The sequence below is a fragment of the Siphateles boraxobius genome, unplaced genomic scaffold (assembly GCF_051911475.1).
Source record: "Siphateles boraxobius isolate OS27281-9 unplaced genomic scaffold, OSU_SipBor_1 130, whole genome shotgun sequence".
NCBI classification, from domain to species: Eukaryota; Metazoa; Chordata; class Actinopteri; order Cypriniformes; family Leuciscidae; genus Siphateles; species Siphateles boraxobius.
Window position 1 is genome coordinate 7,331,604 of NW_027508734.1, and position 20,553 is coordinate 7,352,156.

A 20,553-nucleotide genomic window follows, 5' to 3' on the forward strand; every position below is an offset into this window, starting at 1 on the left:
ACACACACACACACACACACACACACACACACACAGGTGGGATCAACGTGTGACATCATCAGCCCCTTGATTCCTCTCAGAGTGACACCATGTTCTTTTCTCCACGCTGAGAGGAGGTGTGTGTACAGGATATCTGCCCACACTCGTTCCTACAGCTTACTCAGCTCTTTCTGTTTCTTTCCTTCCTTCCTTCCTTCCTCTCTCTCTCTCCTTCTGTCAAGACCATAAAATTAACTTAGTTGTTGATACCCATCCATCCATCCATCCATCTATCTTCTTACCTATTTATCCATCTATCTATCTACTTATCCATCTATCTATCTATTTATCCATCTATCTATCTACTTACCTATTTATCCATCTATCTATCCATCTATCTATCTATCTATCTATCTATCTATCTATCTATCTATCTATCTATCTACTTACCTATTTATCCATCTATCTATCTATCTATCTATCTATCTATCTATCTATCTATCTATCTATCTATCTATCTATCTATCTATCTATCTATCTACTTACCTATTTATCCATCTATCTATCTATTTATCCATCTATCTATCTACTTACCTATTTATCCATCTATCTATCTATCCATCTATCTATCTATCTATCTATCTATCTATCTATCTATCTATCTATCTATCTATCTATCTACTTACCTATTTATCCATCCATCTATCTATCTATCTATCTATCTATCTATCTATCTATCTATCTATCTATCTATCTATCTATCTATCTATCTATCTACTTACCTATATATCCATCTATCTATCTATCTATCTATCTATCTATCTATCTATCTATCTATCTATCTATCTATCTATCTACTTACCTATTTATCCATCTATCTATCCATCTATCTATCTACTTACCTATTTATCCATCTATCTATCTATCCATCTATCTATCTATCTATCTACTTACCTATATATCCATCTATCTATCTATTTATCCATCTATCTATCTACTTACCTATTTATCCATCCATCTATCTATCTATCTATCTATCTATCTATCTATCTATCTATCTATCTATCTATCTATCTATCTACTTACCTATTTATCCATATATCTATCTATCTATCTATTTATCTATCTATCTATCTATCTATCTATCTATCTATCTATCTATCTATCTATCTATCGTTCTATCTATCGTTCTATCTATCTATCGTTCTACCTACCTATTTACCTATTCATCCACCCATCCAAAAACACAACATTATTTTCAAAAACAAGGCTGGAAATGAAAGCACAGTAAAGTAATGAATGAAGGGGAAGATGAAGAGCAGTTCTCCATGGAGAAAGTGTCCGACTGATATCCAGCTTCGGGAAGAGTTATGTGTCATTCAAGATCTTCAAGCAGAGATTCGTGTGCATGTGTGTGTGCAGAGGTGACCCAGTGCAGAGATGGCAGGTGATTGACAGTCTTGCCATGACACCATACGTTTACCAGAAACTCTACAGACACTCTCTCACACAATCTAATTCACTTCACACTGCTGAACGACCCAATCCAGATTCAAGATTCCTGTCTATAACCCACGGACGAGACGACACATTCATCTCTCCATTCCTAAAGGTAACACTTTCTCAGCTCCTTCCTTTTCACTTATACATCCCTACATACTGGATTATTGAAACTCTACGATCCTCTCTTAGATAACCCACCAGCACAAACACTATGAAGACTTCTTCTTTGGCCAATGACACACTGATTTTAGCTAATTGCAGTTATTTTCTATTAAAACATTTTGTTTAAAGCACTTATTTAAAGCAACGGATTTACTTAAATAGGCTTTGATTTTTAATTTTGGTAACATATAACTTTTTTGTTGCGATAAAGTCGGCATTAAATGGAAGTTGCAACACTCTTTTCCTCCTAATTGTGACGTATATTAGAGTGAAACGGGGAAAAAAAATGTAGGACGGGACTTGATTTTGTGATTGATTGGATGGTCGTGGTTTGCTCCAAAAAAAAAAAAAAAAACATAAAAATACTTAGTTTAATATTTCATGTATCAATTTGATTTGATGTCAGTCAAACAGTCTCATAATGGATGGCTCTTGGCCAGATTAAGCTACAACATGCTCTAAATGTAGTACTGATAGTCAAAACATTGGTGTGTGTGGCTGACAGTCATTGCCTGATGAGAGTGATGGGACGCTCAGATCAGAGCAGTTTGTGAAATCTGCTGATATACACACTATACGCACAGAAAAGCCAATAATTACTGGTCTTGCCACTTCCAGCACTGGTTGATTTATACCAATCAAGGTATGTGAGCTCACTGTTTAATGTTAAGCAAACTCATTTGCAACTTTTGGAATACACAATAGATGTTAATTTTGGTTAATAATGTACAGATTTAAAAAGGATAGTTCACTCAAAAATGAATATTCTGTCATCATTCACCCACGTGTCATTCCAAACCTGTATGAGTTGTTTCTTCCACTAAATACAAAAGAAGTGTTTTTTTTTGGGGGGGATGCCACTGACTTGGACAAACTGTTGAAACATTCTTCAAAAATACCTTTGTTTGTGTTCCACAGAAGAAGAAAAGTCATGCAGGTTTGAAATACCTCGAGAGTGAGTAAATGATTGCAGCATTTTCATTTTGGGGTGAAAATTTTAAAGAGGACCTATTATGCACTTTTTCAAAGTCTTGATTTTTTTTTTTTAAATCTACTAGAACAGGTTTTCATGCTTGAAAGTTCAAAAACACTTTTTTTTTTTTTTACATATTCTCCATTGTTGCAGCTTCTCTCTTCCCAGTCTGTCAGTAACGCCAAAGTCCTTTTAGGCAAGTAATGCCACTCGGCCGCCATCTTGGAAACGCCTCCGGGCAGCTATTTCAGACTAACAAGACCAGGCTCCTATCTAAATGAATGGGCAGAGAGTCAGAGCTGCACTTTCACTGGTCACCGGGACATAGAAACTGCATGTATAGAAACAGCAGTAAAATATGATTAAAATCGCTGAAAACGTTTGATGACTTGCACCCAAAATAAGGTTTAAAACGCCTTTTTCCCCACAGGTTATACTTTTACTACGCATGCGCAAGGGTTCACGACACCAACCTCATTTACGTCTCTATCCAGAATGCCGCTGTCGCAAACCTCAACTGTGCGCGTGCGTCAGTGGAACCAGACGATAGGCTTAAATGTTTCCCGGCTTGACTGTTAAAAGCAGACGATTGGCTTTCCAGCGGAAGGGGAGGGACATGTACATACAACCGCCATCTTTGGCATTATGGGTTTTCCCTATATAGTTGTTTTGAGGATTGAGGAAGTGACATGTCTCTATATAAATTGTCTCTGGTAACGCTCTTGGGTGTGTTTCCTGTACAACGATGTAACTCACTGCTTCACTACCATAGTACGATGCATCATTGAAGAAATCCACTAGCTAGTCACAACTGTTTCCCGAAACCATATTGTCGCAAATTGGTATTCAACTTCAACCACGTTGGTTAATGATGTCACGCAGGTGGTGGACTTATAACTACTTTTATTGAATCTGTTTGAGATTGAATTAATGCTAGATGTTTTTCTATAAATTACAGACATGGCACCTGAGGACTGATTCTCATGTTTCTCAGTTATTTTGCTTTATTTCCAGCGTTCAATCTAGGCTTGTTCTTACGTACTAGAGCACACATTCACACCGTTCAAAAATGCTGCTTTAAATCTCTTGACAAACTAAAAGACGTAAATTTCATTTCATGTATTCTAAATAAAAGATACAGATTGTACTGAATGTCAGCTTGCTTATGTGGCTCAAGATAGGCTAAATATCCAAATATCATGCAAACAAGACACTATGCTTCTAACCACAGGTCGAGTCCTGTCGTTCCAACCACACAACTTTGAGATGTTGTTTGCGAATGTTTGTTGGAACTATGTTTTCGGGAAACACAGACTCGTTGAACCACGATGATAACAACAGAACTTGCGACCATAGTTGGCTAACGATGCTTTTTGGAAACACACCCCTGTTTAGTTCCTGTCTCTATGAAGCCCCTCCTTCTGAAAAGCACAGCGTGCTCTGATTGGTCGGTTGTACCAGTGTGTTGTGATTGGTCAACCGCTTCCAGCGGGTTTGGGAAAAGCCCCGCCCCTTAACATAACCACGAGTTTCAACACACAGCTAACTAACTCAACCAGGCCTCGTCCCTTTATTCTGCGTATTCCTTGGGCGGGAATTATTTAAACGAGGAATATTGTGACATGTTCGTTCCTGGAAGAAAACTCAAGACTACAATGGAGGCGTTTCAGGGAGTTCAGAAACAGTCACACTGATATAGAGAAGAACTGCCTTTGCTTTGTAACTTTGCAGGCCTTTTTTCATTCTCAAAAAGCAACATTACACTAAAGAAAGTTGAGCATGTAAAAAAAAGCACAATAGGCTCTCTTTAAATGTGTTGTCCTTCTCAAAACAATGCAGTGTGTGCCCTTTCAGCAGCAAAGTCTCTATGTTCCTCTCATCTATTTCTTATTCAGTCAATCCCGTTCTTTACATCACATCTGCAGCTTTTTAATTTAAAACAAAGCACTGTTTGCATGTGTGTGTGTGTAAGACCATCACATTCGAGTGGGGCAGACAGACAATGCAAAACAGGAATCCATGGGAGCTCTTTGCATGGTTTACATCATTAAATAAATCAATCACTGTAATTCAAATCCCAGACTGCACTTAGAGACCTCTCAGAACACCAGCCAATGAGAAGCAGCCAAGAGGTTCACAAACGGTATCAGCTCTCCTCTGATCATGGCACAACAGTAGCGGAAATAAGACTAAAAGCCATTAATCTATCATCAACATCTCCAATGCTGCACAACAACACCATCATATAAAATACTGAGCCTCAAAACACACACACACACACACACACACACACACACACACACACACACACTGGCCCTCATTTATCAAAAGTGCGTACACCAAATTTCCAGCGTACACCCAAAACCACGGTGACCTTGATATTTATCAATATGGACGTTGGCGTACGGCACGCTCAAATCCTACGCCAGGTCAGGAGGTGGTGTACATGTACGCACGTTTTGAGTTAGTGCGGAAATGCGCAGAAAAACAATTCCTAACACCACAAAACGCACTGACAAACTAAAAGATATGAGGAGCTCTTTTCCAAAACGCGATAAACGCCATTTTTAAAAATAAATTTGTATTTTATTTCTATTAATAAACTAGTGTTGTGTCTGCAAAGATGAAATTGATGATCACCATCTCCGTAGTGAACGCGCCTATAGAGAGAGTAGCCTATTTCTTTTCGTTTATAATTGTTTCGTTTAAAGACATTTCAAGCTTTCTTCATAGATATATTTCTCATGTCTGTGAGGCATATACTGAGTTTCAGTTAATTTGTGATGAGATGCGCTCCAGTTCACGTGCAATGCAAGGGACCGCGCCCGCGCCTCCATGTCATGACTCATGATTATATTGTCTGCATTTGCTTATTTATTAAATCCAGGCAATCCAGGTTGATGAAAAAAATATTAAAATTAAGATACAATTTATACAAAACGAAATTCACTTTAAAGAAAGGCTTTCTACAAAACAAAACTTAATTAAGTGGCCAAAATCATGTCTGAGCATGTCTCCCGATATATTGCGCATCCTATCTTAGCCTATGTTCACTTTTCATAATCAACATAGATGGGGGAAAAATAACATTATTATTTTTTAACAAATATGAAACTAAATGCACTTAGTTAATGGCTACAACACGTAGCCTAATAGTAGGCCTGAATATTGTTATCATTACTTTTTTCAAGTTCGGCACGAATTACTATTAGCCTAAATGTGTTACTAAATGATTTGAATGTATTTTTAACATTGTTGTATTTAAGGACTGTTACTGTGTGTTATTTTTAAATTATTTGTTTTATGTGGTGGACAATATTGGAATGTGACATTGGAAATATTTATTTTATTTTTACTATTTAATTTATTTTACTATTTATTTTGTTTGGCTTTTATTTATTTCATGCAGTTGCACTTATTTAATTTATATTAATTTATAGTATGAGTCCCTGATTATATGTTGCATGTTCTCTTGTTGTTGTTTTTTTAGACAAAAAATTGATGGATTTATAGCGTTTTGAAAAAAAAACAATTAACTTTGAATTTATCATCAACAATACTGTTGTTTGATTTAATAATAATTTTTCATGATGGTGATGGTCTCGATCTCCAGAGAAGTGTCTCCTCTTTGCCGTCTTCCGTGTGTCCATGGCGTAAAATGAGGGCGTGGGGGAAGCGGATACTTGAATATATAGGGGCGTGTTATTCTAATGACGATCGTTTTCAGCCGCGGATTTATCAAGGGCAGGTATTGCGTACACCTGGATTTCAAAGGTACGCACAGCTTCATAAATCAGGCGGTGAGAGGAGTGTAAGCATAATCTTACGCCAACATATACGCCCGTTTCTACGAAAAAATGATAAATGAGGGCCACTGTATGGACCTCATATAACACTCAATTCTTCAAAACAATTTTCTCAATTTCACTTTCACTTCACAATCAATTAAATTTTAGTTGTCCCATATCACTACTGTTGTTCATGTGATTTATTTTTAAGCACCAGTATCATTAATTGCTCTTTTTAAACCACTAAAAATGACACTGAATGGAATATTACAGGTTGAACAGCAACTAGATCTAGATCCGTCTGTCAATTACCACGAATAATGCTTGCCTAGTATAGAAGAACTGTCAACTGTCTGGTTTCCAACATTCTTTAAAATATCATCTTTTGTGCTCAACAGAAGAAAGAAACTCGGCTATATACAGGTTTGGAACAACTTGAGGGAGAGTAAATGATGAAATAATTGACATTTTTGAGTGAACTATCCCTTTAAGGTGGGACTCATTATGTAGGCGGATGAACTGGTTGTGCATTTCTGTGGTTAGCTCCAGTAATCACTGCTTAACGTTTAGTTGCATCACATCTATTTCATGTAAAAGTAACCAGTTTACTTTACCTGTTCATGACAAAAGTTGAAAAACTGGATATAGTTTGCACAGATTAGGCAAGCAATTTATTCAGGCTCATACTGTAATGTTAAATATATTCTTTAGGCTTTTTTAAACAATGTGACAGCTGAATATTTTTAACATTTGACTTTTTTGCTACGTACATAAACTAAAGTTTGGGGTCAGTTAGAAATTTTTTTTCTTCTTTTTTGAAATAAATAAATAATTCTATTCATCGAATTAATAAAATGTGACAGGAAAGGCATTTATAATGTTACAAAAGATTCCTAAAAAAGTTACAAACTTATATTCTTTTAAACTTTCTATTTGTCAAAGAATCCTGCAAAAAATGCATCAAGAAGCAGCACAACTGTTTTTCATATTTATAATAATAATAAACGTTATTTGAGCAGCAAATGCGCATGTGATTTCAGAAGGATCATGTGACACTGAAGACTGGAGTAATGATGCAGAAAATTCAGCTTTGCATCACATGAATAAATTCCCTTTTTACAATATATTCAAATAGAAAAATAATACTTTGAATAATACTACACAATATTACTGTTTATACAGCCTTAGTGAACATAAGAGACTTTTCAAAAACAAAAAATTGTACTGACCCAAATTTTTGATGGTGTGTTTTTGTTCGCTTTTACAAAGGTACAGAGAAGCATGAGATTACAATTATTAAGATGACCGAACTAAAAATACTTTTATCATTAAATATAATTTTTCTAAATAAAAGTACAAATTATTATCCGCATCTAAATAATAGCATCAGGCCACCAACATCCAGGCAAAACACTTTCCTGAAACACAAGAGTGTCATACACAATGATCTACTTTGTGTATTAAAGCAGACAACTTAATCTTCAACAAGTCCATGCCAACTGACCTCTGACCTCTCAGCCCACAGATGAATCCAGCCACCCCATTGGTCCACATGAAGTGTGTCTTGATCATCCTCTCCCATTGGCAGACACAAGGCGCTGAGAGCTTCATTGGTTCTGTGATTCATAGACACATCCAGACTGAAGCTCACGTTGGCCAGCCAAATCTCAGCCATGGTGAAACCGTAAACTCTGGAGGAGAACAACATAATGTTATTTAAAAAACACTTGCTTTGTGTTGTTGTTAATTCTAAAAACCTGAGGACTTCAAGTCACAATACAGCCACAGAAAAGCGTAAATTAACATTATAGTCTGCCTTTAGATTTTCACTGGACATCAAGAGCCGACAATACGGTACAAAATTGTTTCTTGTACAAAAGAGAATTTGGATGTTTCACGCTTTTACGTAACTCACTGCACAAAATGTGTTGTGTTCAGCGATTGCAGGTATCTAAGATCGTGTCACATGACCCACTAGTTGAGAACCACTGCACAAGTGTGCAAAACAGACGCAACATTCTTTCATGTAAATCCAAATGCTGAGCTCACATGATCATCAGTACTGGCATGTTTTGTTTGTCTTCCTGAGTTTTAACTGCCAACATGAAGGAATCTGAACAACCTTCATTTTCTGAGCATGTGCTGCCATCTAGTGGAACGAACAACACACATCTGTTCCTTAAATGCTCATATGAAGTAACACATGCGTTCAAAAAGCAATGCTTTAAAACATAGGGACAAGGAGCAGACGTCTGATTAAACCTCATTTCTGAGCAGAAACAATAAACAATCATTCAAGTAACACCATAGAAGTCATTTTTTTTATAAATAGAAGTCGCAAGAAATGTCTGTTGCTTCTCTCTAACCGAGGGGTCTCCAACCTTTCTTCATTTGAGAGCTACTTTTTTTTAAAAGATAGTGGCCGAGAGCTACTCATGTAATACAATACTCAAATCTCTTAAATAATGTCTCATAACTCTCATATAAACAACTATCTAAACTGTTTGAGACCTAAAAGAGTTCTTGTGGGCCTATATATGTCACCCTTAAATGTCAGAGAAAATAACAGAATCAGAGATTACTTTTTTTAAAGAAAAATGTACTTTGCACATTATACTGTAAAAACACATAATTATAGTTGATTTTATTTATTTTTATAAAATAGAGATGAAATGGCATGAAAATTTCATTTCATGATTATAGTGACCAAAATGATCACGGTTATCTAATACTACACTACACTAATAGTGTAGTGTAATAGTGTAGTAAACACTACACTAATACACATTAAATCAATTCACCAAGTTTTATGTCGAAAACCAGCAAATAAAAAATATAATTAGCATTAATATGCACTTTTTGTTTACATAAACATTAAAATAACAACATTAAAAATGATGGCCAGATTTTAAAGGAGTGTCTTCGGACGTTATCTAACGTTACTAGTATGTAGCCAACAAGTTCAAATAAAATTTGGACAAAAAAGATTTATAAAAAGAAACCTCGCATATTTCAGCCTTTAAATATTTTTTTTTATAAAAATAATGAGTCAAAAAAGATAAATTACTGACGTTTACAATGCACATTAGCTCATCTTTTATTATTAATAGTAAAATTCGGTCCGATTTTCCAGTGGCGTCTGTCGTTGCTATGCAACCATGCACCGCGCTCTCCACAATGACAAAGAAGTTTTAATAGCTAATGGATTTTTCATCTCTCTGCGCCTGGAAAAAATGAGTGCGTCGCTTCAATTATGAGCTTCCTACATTTGAAATAACGAACTTGAGCGCGCAAAAAACGCTTTATGTGAACGGCCCCTTGTCGAAGCTACCTCCTATCAGGCCACGAGCTACTGCTAGCTCGCTAGCGACGTGTTGGAGACAGACCCCTGCTCTAACCCTTTACAGCTCACAATAATGACTTCAGACAACATTGTACAATATAAGATACGTGTAAAGTGGACAAGTGTCTTATTAGAGACACATCACATGTCAGGTGTTAGAAGGACATGAGAGAGGAGCGATCAATGCTGTTCAGATTTTCTGATATAAATCACACAGGGACTGTGACTTGTAGATGCAAGAGATAGGTTTAGTTTTTTATGCAAATTTTCCAATATTTAAAAAGTGACCTAGATTGCAGAATCCTCGTTTACATTTTTCCCCCTTCAAAATGTTCATTGTGAAATTCAACCGTGAAATTAGAGCTGCATGATTCCAGATAAAATAGAGATCACAATTCTCCCAACTAGACAATAACATGTCATTTACTAGAGGTTCTGACTGATTAAATGTTAATTGCTGCAGTCTATTTCAAATATTTAATATATTTTAATTATTTTGGTAATCATTTTGAATGAATGATTCAATGACTCACTCATAAAGACTTCACTTGCTTGTTTGTTTACTGGACGAATCAGCATTTTTGAACGAATCACTTGAATTAATTTTTTTTGACAGTCACATGTCGCCCTTCTACTGGTGTAACTATGTAATTGATACAATCTTTATTTGAAGTGCCACGTTTCAAAAAGTTTTTCCCTGGTCTTTGAATCGAGATCTTTTAATGATTAGTCATGCAGCTAGTCTTGCAACTATAATATAGTTAGTATCACATAATAGATCTATAATCTATATATAGAGATCAGTGAGTGGAAACCAAGTCTGTAGTGAATTATAATGAAAGATTTTGCAAGTTATTTGAATTTGTATACATTACAAGGCTTTGATTTTAGCTTGATCTTATTCATCCTATAAGTACCAGTGGTTTAGACTTTATACTGACACCTATAGGCCTGGATGCATGATGTTTGTTTAGTAACAGCTGCCCCTCCACAGCAAAGCAGTTTATTTCTATTTTCTGCCTCATTCCACACATAATAATGGGTGTTGTTTGTATTCAGTCAGTGTTAACAAATTGTTGCACATTTCTTTTAGTGTGGTGGCTGTGACCTCTGTGTGTTCGTGCTATGTGAAGTTCAGAGTCGGCACAGGGCACACAAACTGAATCTATATTCTAGACGGGGCTCTATGTTCAAGCTGAGTTTTTTAAATCAACCGTTATTTTAAAGACAGTAGTGGTCAAAATTATTGGCACCCTTGGCGAATATGTAAGGGTTAATGCCCGACGAGGTGTCCATTGTCAGGTATTAATGGACGACGGCGAGGCGTGAACCCTCCGACGCGCAGCGGAGGTCCATTAATACCTAGAAAATGGACACCTCGAAGGGCATTAACCCGCTTATACCATCGTCACTTGCCAAATAACACATTAGTTTATATTTTAATTTCTTCAAAAAAAAAAAAAAAAGTTTATATTTTAATTAGTTTTACAATCGAAATCTAAAGTTTTTACAAACAATAACTTGGATTCCCTGGTTAGATATTTATAGTCCGCTCAGCTCGTAGAACCCTTCAGTTTAGCTAACTTACGAGCCAGAAAGTTAATGTTTTTTTGTTTGTTTTTTCATGTAAGTTAGGCTTGTCTAGCCATGGGCGTTACACTTTCGTTTTTTTTAACCTATAATTAAAACACACAGGTAGGCAGTTATTTTTTTTAGGCTATGTATAACGGCTATGTATAATTAGATGTTTGTTTTGATACACTAAATTGTAAACGGATACTTTGACTGCCTGTTGCTATGGTTACTCACCGCTGATGTAGCCAGCGCATTTATTTATTAATTTCGAACGGTAAACAGTCAGTTTCACCAGAACTCCTTTACTAGAAGTCCTCTATCACTTTTTAATGGAAACCCTGCAGCCAATCAGAATTGAGTATTCACCCAGACCATGGTATAAGAAAATTTAAAAATAGAAATCACAAAAACCTAACCTTTCATTGTAGTAAAACAAATGAAAAAGGGGGGGAAATCTCTTTATGAAATGTTTTTCTGTAATTGGCCACAATTAATGGCACCCTTTTGATCAATACTTTTTTTGCAACCTCGTTTTGCCAAGATAACAGGCACTGGGCAGCTCTGAATCTTCTCCTATAATGCCTGATGAGTTTGAAGAACACCTGACAAGAGATCAGAGTTCATTCCTCCATACAGAATCTGTTATGATCCTCCAATTTCCCAAATCCATGTTGAAACACATTTCTACGTTTTTCAATAGGGTTCAGGTCAGGAGACTGGGACGGTCATGGCAGAACCTTAATTTTGTGCTCAGAGACACATTTTTGTGTTGATTGATTTTGATGTTTGTTTTGGATCGTTGTCCTGATTTCTAGCAGATGCAGTCAGGTTTTGATTTATTATCTGTTGCTATTTGATTCCATGATGCCATATATATCTGAAAAATATAAAATGGCGGAGGGAGGTGAAACATGAAAGCTAGTATTAAAAAATGCACTCACTATTTTAACATTTACAGCGTGCGAGGCTGCGAGCGCATGAGTGTGTGTGAGCGTTACTGTTACAATTACACCTGACAGTTTCGTGCGCTTTTAGCATTTACTAGTGTTTGTTCTAAATAGTCCTGTCGTCTGCTGTGTTCAGACTTAAGTTGTGTTTTATATTTGCTACATTCAGGAAGTACTTTCTTGGAGCAGAAAAAATTAAAAGGGAGTTCATATACATCTGACTGCTTGTATTCATTGACGAAAATGTGAGGATAATGGTAATTGAATTGAATCGTGAGACCAGTGACGATTCACACCCCTAATATGGGGTACCTTTTTTTTTATCTCTGTGTGCATTAAACATATCTGTTGTGTTGGTTGCTAAAAAGCTCTCTTTTTTGTTATATCTGACCATTGAACCCAAGATGTAGTAGTGTCTGAAAACTCTTTCATTAAGAGTTTGTTTTTGGTTGAGAGCAGATTTGGAGTCTACACAATAACAATAATAGTGTAAATCGTTTTAAATATATTTCTCAAATAGCTCTATTCATTTCTTTATGTGCAAAACTTAATTTTGGGGGATTCATTGAGGACTAACCGCCGCTGTGAGTCTGAGAGAACAAGCTTTAGCGGTGCGGCAGCGCCACCATGCGGTCACACTTAGAAAACACACGAGGAGGAAAAGGGGGCGGCGACGTGTAAGTCAGCAGAAGAGAGGAAGAGAAAGCAGAAAAAAAAATTCAAATGTTCTTCCTGGAAAATCTCTCATCCCGCCACAACTTCACCACATGACATTTCCGAAAGAAAAAAAATGCGACACCCTTGAGCGCCCACTGCCAGGCCCGAATCTCATTCAGCGACGAACTGACTCTCAATTATTGAACTATGTGAAAACACAGCACGATTTGATTTACACGCGTGTAGTACAAATGTGAGCTTTGCGTTCATTATTATTATCATTATTATTGAGAGAGAAAAAACATGATGGAAATGTACGGTGATATCTAATAGTATTTCTAAAACAGACGATTACGTAATATTAAACTCCCCCAGTCTTCTCGGTTCACATTAACTGTGATCTCACCCGTGTTACTGGGAAAGGGTGGGCAACTTTATCCACCACTCATTTGGAAACCTTCACTCACTTTCTGTTTGCAACCAACACACATAATGACTGTGAATTTCATCAACCTGTAAGGAAATTAAAGGCGGAAATTAATCACGCTTCCGACATGTTTCTTTGCATTTCACACACGACAACATTATAGCTATTAGAATACAACAGATGCTCAATCCATATGCAGTGTTTACGTGGTGCATAAAGTCCAGAAAGTGTCTGTCTTTACCTGCTAATGCACGGAGAGTCAAACTGGGATGTGGCTTCTTCTTCTCGCATATCTTCATTGTAAAAATGCATGGTAAAAAAAGCAACTGCGCAGTTGTTTCGCCTCGCGCTGTGAATGAACGCCGCAGCACCTTCATCATGTCATGCACGAGGGTTTTTGAATCGCACACTGTAAAATGTCGGCGCAGCTGCGTTATGAAACCACTGTAAGAGGAGATGATGTGACAAACATCAGCGCGCAAAATTGTTCCAGAGTCTTCTCTCCAAAATAACGCACGCACGCACGCACGCATCATGACTCCTCTCTGCTCGCGTGATATGATGGTGGTGGCGCGGCGCGAGACCCTCATGTCCACACACGAGTTTCATCTGAAGGGGATGATGATGATGATGCGCGTCTGGAAATTGCGCAGTTTTTAATCCAGTGCGAACGCAGGCACTCCCCTCTTTCTCTCTGTTTCCCTCGGCACTCTTTCGAGCTGCTTCCCCTTCTCCCCTTCTTTCTCCTCCTCCCAAGCACTCGTTTTCCCCCCTCATGCAGGTTTATTTTCGGTGGACGAGTCTTGGACCCGCACCGCCCCGCCTCCGTTTCTCCCGGACGCACGAGACTCCCAGATTATCACTCACTCACTCTCTCCATCAGAGCAGGGAACAGGGTGTCCGTTTGAGGGATACTGTGGGGCTGGTGGTGTTGATGGGGACGTATCGATTTTCTGTCATCTCTAATGAATTAACAGTTCTACTGTCTTCGGGTCTTCCAAGATTCCCCCCCGGTAAAAAAATGGACTATATTTGTTAGTTCTGGAATCCGGGTTTGTGACATTTTAAACAAACAATACATTTCGAAAAATATAATTTATATATAAAACATATTTTAAAACTGTGTTCCATCTGTGGTCATTATGAGTCAAATCAGGCTTTCACCTTTGGCATATATAATTCAACATTAAATAGATCATCTTTTAATAGAAACAATGTCTAGGAATTAAATCAGACCTAAAAATATTTGGTTACACTTTATTTTAAGGTGTCTGAGTTACGGTGTAAATTATACATTTAAGTATTGAGTAATAATAATAAATTACATTACTATTAGTTAGGGTTAGGAATAGGGGTTGGTGTAGTTGCATGTAATTATTCTAATAATTACATGCTAATATTGACTGTCTGTCAAAATGGAGATTTCTTTTGTGTGAAATGTGACTTGCGTCAGAACTTGTTACAAAATACTTTAGGTAATAAAAGGCTAAAAGTAAAAAGGGACACCTGTGTAGTTTGTTACTCAAAAAATATTTATTTTATATTAAAAGTATATATTATTATTGATTTTGAAAGAGATTCAGGAACATCAGTCCCAAGTATCGCTACATTTGAACCGTATTTTTGATCAAACAAATGCAGCCTTGGTGAAAAGAACAATTGGTTACACTTTATTGACAATTATTATTATTTTTATTTTTTTGGTATTCGTATGGGACCAAACATTTTCATTAAGAGTGTTTTTAAACCCGTTGCACTGCAACCAAGAATTAATTAATGCAAAAGTGGGAATGAAATTCCTGGACGGCCGAGTTTATCAAATATATTTTTGATCAAATAAATGCAGCCTTGTTGAACAGAAGAATTGGTAAAACTTTATTTCGATTGTCCACTTTAGACATTCTACTGACTATAAGTAACTTTGCAACAACATGTCAACTAACTCTCGTTAGAGTATTAGTAGACTGTCTGCTTAATATCTGATAACACTTGATTTTGATTATCCTCAACAGACATTCTGAATATAAGTAACTTTGCAACTACATGTCAACTTATTCTCCTAACCTGAACTTTAGTCTACTAATAGACCCTACTCTAATGACAGTTAGTTGTCAAAAGTGGATGAATGGGACCATCAAAATAAAGTGTAACCGATTGTTCTGTTCACCAAGGCTGCATTTGTTTGATCAAAAATACGGTTCAAATGTAGCGATACTTGGGACTGATGTTCCTGAATATCTTTCAAAATCAATAATAATAATAATAATAATATGCAAAGGCATCAATGTAAAACATGGACGGGGCAAAGTTTATCCAGATTTCTGTCTATATAAATAATGGTATTGGTTGCACTTTATTTTACAGTATGTGCACTTACCCACAAAAGAACTGGTTAATATAAGGTACCTATGGCTTAAGGTAAGGATTTGGTGTATGTTCATGGTTATTACCCAGTTATTGTAATTACTGTACATAGTACATGGAGAACAGGACTGTAAAATAAAGTGCTACCATATTCTTTTATAAACAAGTTTGCGCACAATACAGTTTGGGACCAGATTTTCTCTTGATCACAGCTGGATGTAGTTTGTTTCTGTAATGAATGTAAAAGTTGTATATGGCATTATGAGAGTTGTGAAATGGAGGGCCGTGTGTGTGTGTGTGTGTTTTCAGTGTACTCCTCTTGGAATGTCCGTGTTCTGTGTTTTACTGCCATAATTGAATGCACAGATGGAGGACGTTTGATGCAATACTATACAGAGAAGAGATAACTCGATTATGTCGCTTCAAATGTAGCGAGACTTGGGAATGATGTCCCCGAGGGAACCAGATCACTCAAAACGCAAATCAGATTGTCCTCTTGTCCTCAGCTGGCACTCCAGGACCAGTATTAAGTTCTCATCTGGTGTCTGAGAGGAGGAGGGTACAGACAGAAATCTGGATAAACTTGGCCTGTCGGAGTCTTACATTGGCGTTTTTGCGTCTCTCCTGAAATACGCGCAGCAACAAGTGTCAGATTCATGCGAGTTGTTTCTCCCTCTCACAGTCTCAATGGGTCTGAGGTGGGAACATTGGGGTGATGAATAAACCCTGGGGACTTCATCCTCCAATTCGCGAATCAAAAGATGTCTTTCTCTCCCTTCTTCTTTTTAACTTCCATTTTTTTAAGGAAAAACTGAAGTACTCTAAAAGATTACAATGGCGCCTTGGAGGCCAATTTGAATGTGAATCAGACATGTTGCTATGAGCACCCCAACAACCAGCTCGAGGTACAGAAACACACAGACCTGTGGCTGAATAAAGAGCTCCTTACAGTCCCAGCAAGTCTGGCTCTTTCAGAAGAGGATGGCAGAGTGAATGCAGCTTTACACGGAGGCCACCCTCACTCAGAACTATTCTTCTGTTCCAGTTTCTCTGCTCTCTTGTTCTCTTCTACCAAGAATTTCCCTCAATCTTATGAGTGTCCTGAGAAGGTTGCCGCTGCTCTCCCCCTCCAGCTCTAAAGAACAAACACAGCCACATGCGTCAATCATCATCAAGGTACAAGCCGACTGTGTAGTGTATGACCACAACTGTCAAACTTAAAGGAGTAATTCCTGTGGATACAGATTGTTTGGTGGCACGTTTCAACTAATTAGATCATAGTTGCATAATTTTCTGATATTACAGAGCCCTCGCTTACTGGAAATTTGGCATGTGAACTCAGATTGTACTACACTCTGCGTACAACTGAGTTAGCTGGATATGACACAATCCTGGATTGTTCAGAACATTTTTTAATTGTTGTCATTGCAATAATTTGCAACAGGTCTGTAAGCACAAACCTACAAGATATTAGGATTCTATACCAAGTGCAATAACAATTCCGTCCAACTTTTTACTTACTATTACTTTATGTATTCAAATCTAACCAGTTGTTGAAGCCTAGTTGTTAGAAGCCTTAAACACACATCTGTACATCATACACACTGCAAACAAGTCACTGTTTGGATTTAAATAGGCAAATACTTGAGAGTCTATGATTGGATCATCATTGCAGTGATTATTATGTTTCCAGCATGTAATATGTTTGGCAACAGTTCTTCTAACCCTAATTGAAGGAGTGTGTAGCTTTTCATTTCTTAAACATCCATGTAGGAAAGACACATCATGGCCATAATCCAGTATGACAATGTTAAGAGTCATCAGGCTCAGATTGTGAAAGAATGGTTGTGAGGAGCATGAACAATCAGTTTCACACATGAATCGTCTCCTCCGATTCCAGAACTAAAATTCATTGGACGTCTTTGGGATGTGCTGGACGAGACTTTACAGAGTGCTGGACTCTTGCATTGTCAATACAAGATCTTGACCAAAAATGTAAGTAAGGTTAAATAGTTAAAGGACGTCAGGAGCCTCTTGACACTACATACCAAAAAGTCTATTTGAATCAAACAAATGGTCTAGAACAAATTCTAGGAAAAAATAGGGAAGGTTTCCCTAAAAACTCTAATAGTAGGACATTTTCATGAAAAAATAATTGATTAATAAATAAAATGGCACAGAAGAAAGAAGAACCTGAGATCTAAAAAGTAAATTCATCAACTGTAGCGCCACCTTCGGGTCGATTCTCACAAAATTCGATTGACAGCCTCTTGCTGATATCCTGCAGGCATGTATGAAATTTCATGATAATTGGTCTATTGGTGGTTAAAGTATTTAATGTCTTGAAAAATGTGCAACAGCCCTGAATATAAAAATACTGAGAAGTTTTGAATGCTTTATTAAACACATTTGAATTAATTTACAACTCTGCAAGTTCAAAAAACATATCAAATTGCGATGGATTTTTCAATATAGGACTCAGCACATATTACATTCTCTTTTTAAATTACATTTACTCACTGTGTAAGAGGGCTAACAAGTGCTTGTCATCTGTTGAACACACGGTATAAAATTAGAGTGATAATGAAGTGTCACTGAAAGTGTGAGTGTTTAGCTGTCAAGGCTCATGAGCAGAGCAGTTCCTCTCTTGATCCAGTGATCATAAGGCACAGCTCCAGACTTCAGATCAATGGCCACCACGAACGACGGGCGATCCGTACCACCAGACCGTACGGGGTAGTAGTAGCAGGGACAGGAGTACATATCTGCACACACACACACACACACACACACACACACACACACACACACACACACACACACACACACACACACACACACACACACACACACACACACACACACACACACACACACACACACACACACACACACACACACACACACACACACACACACACAGACACACACACACACACACACACACACACACACACACGGTAAAGATATACAGTAGTTAAAAAATAGTTCTAAATTCAGGTCATACCACAAATATAACAACAAGGGCACAGAGAAACAAAATCGGTGCAATCACTTTCAGAACGATTTTTCACTTTTCCAGCTGATGGATGATAAAAACATCGACAGCCAATCAGAATCCATCCTGCTTTTAGAGGTCAAGCATTTAAAGTGGCGCAGATTTTAGAATAAACCGAACAAAATCGTCAGCTGGTGTGGACGCTAATACAGTTGTCATTATAGTTATCATTCTTGGTGTGAATGGGCCATAAAGGGTTAGTTCACCGAAACATTTTAATTCCGTTTTTGTCAGGACCACTATCGTCAAATGCGATTGACAATCTGAATACAGTTTGGATTGGCGGTATGATTCCGTTCTGGGCAAGAACTCCAAGAGCAGCAATAACCCCTCTTATGGTAAACAGAACAGAACCAACAAGAATGTATTGCAGATATCATTAATTCAAAATTTCAAAGTACTTCATAATTCGAGAATTTATCCTGATTCAAAGGGGAATGCGAATGCTAAATCCTGCCTGGAGGAGAGGAGGAGCTGGAGATGGAGGAGGATAATCAGCTCCTGAGAAACACCATAGCTGCTGATAATACTGAAAGAGCTTATATATGAATACAGTGATAGGCGTCGTATTCCTATAGGTAGACGTGGATCAGCTGAGAGTCAGATGATGCAAGCTTGACTAACGTGACCTGCCAGAACTGACACTACGCTTGATTATTAATTAATTGTCATTCCAAACCCGTAAGACTTTCGTCATCTTCGGAACACAAATGAAGATCTTTTTAATGAAATCTGAGAGTTTTCTGTCCCTCCATTGACAGCTACTCAACTACCACTTTGAAGCTTCAAAAACTTCATAAAGTGATCGTAAAACTAATCCATATGAATTGAGCGGTTTAGTCCAAATTTTATGAAGAGACATGATCACTTTATATAATGAACAGATTTAATTTAGACTTTTATTCACATCTAAACATTGATCAGCGAACATAAACAGAAGTTCAACCGAACCTGCTTGACGCACGAGCGCAAAATTCATTGGTTCTTGCTGAAGCTCAAACGTGCTTCGTAACACGAGAATGAACGATCTCTTGATGAACTTTTTTTGAAGTGTCAAAGTGTCAGTTGCGTAGCTGTCAATGGAGGGACAGAAATCTCTCAGATTCAGAAAATCTTCATTTGTGTTCTGAAAATGAACGAAAGGCTTACAGGTTTAGAACGACATGAGGTTGAGAAACTAATGACAGAATTTACATTTTTGGGTGAACTATCCCTTTAAGACAGTGTACTCACTCTTGGCAACCCTCTTGCGGCTCTCCACGGGTTTGAAGTGGATGGTGGGCATGGGACAGACCAGTTGCATGGGCTCTGCCTCCACCAGACTGGCAGCTTTCTTATCCCAGCCTGCCCCCTCCAGATACAGCCCCTGGATGAGTACCCCATCCTGGATGAGGAGAGGAGGGGGGGGGAGAGGACACAAGAGGTCGAGTGCAAAACAAAGTCCTTGAGTGAGAGAGAGCATGAGGGAGTCTACAGTGCAAGAATTTAACTTGGAAACGTGACATAAGGGCTTTCACACTGCGCTTAACCCGGGTTATGGTTGTTCTAAACACCGCTTTGCTCTTACTCGGCGTTATGCAACCCTGCTCCACATTGCAGTGCCAAACTTGTACAGTGTGAAGGTAGAAAGTGAAAGCAGTGTGTAAGTAGATGACAGTCACAGAATTGTATATAAACAGAAAATTCAGCACTTGAGAGAAAAAAAACGTCAAATGCTGACAGAAACTGCGACAATTAGAGTTGAGAAGAGACCGTTTAATTTCCTTTTCCTTTATAG

At 37.6% G+C, this 20,553-nt stretch overlaps 2 protein-coding genes and 1 long non-coding RNA gene across 6 annotated transcripts in view; all 3 read right to left on the bottom strand.

Moving 5' to 3' along the window:
* Window positions 1-14,205, bottom strand: part of kdm6ba (lysine (K)-specific demethylase 6B, a) — a 103,237-nt gene extending 89,032 nt beyond the window's left edge. The window contains exons 1-2 of the mRNA XM_077227519.1: window positions 13,596-14,205; window positions 7,910-8,096 (exon numbers count right to left, since the gene is read on the bottom strand). The gene's annotated coding sequence lies outside the window, so the exon portion shown is untranslated. The remainder of the gene's footprint in view (window positions 1-7,909; window positions 8,097-13,595) is intronic.
* On the bottom strand, window positions 11-1,103 carry LOC143736547 (uncharacterized). Of its 4 annotated transcripts, XR_013203477.1 has the most exons (8): window positions 1,062-1,071; window positions 978-1,021; window positions 838-921; window positions 662-689; window positions 522-613; window positions 426-469; window positions 346-389; window positions 11-269 (listed from the first exon to the last, which is right to left on the bottom strand). It is a non-coding gene; the product is annotated as an uncharacterized LOC143736547 (long non-coding RNA). The 4 variants fall into 4 exon arrangements; XR_013203474.1 differs by having other exon boundaries at window positions 838-1,005; window positions 1,062-1,103; XR_013203475.1 differs by having other exon boundaries at window positions 11-273; window positions 306-389; window positions 838-1,005; window positions 1,062-1,103.
* Window positions 14,206-18,100: 3,895 nt separating the features above from the next.
* The window catches only part of dnah2 (dynein, axonemal, heavy chain 2), a 172,710-nt gene continuing 170,257 nt past the window's right edge, over window positions 18,101-20,553 (bottom strand). The window contains exons 87-88 of the mRNA XM_077227513.1: window positions 20,010-20,160; window positions 18,101-18,483 (exon numbers count right to left, since the gene is read on the bottom strand). Coding sequence (XP_077083628.1) covers window positions 18,329-18,483; window positions 20,010-20,160 — 306 coding nt within the window. The 3' untranslated portion in view covers window positions 18,101-18,328. The remainder of the gene's footprint in view (window positions 18,484-20,009; window positions 20,161-20,553) is intronic.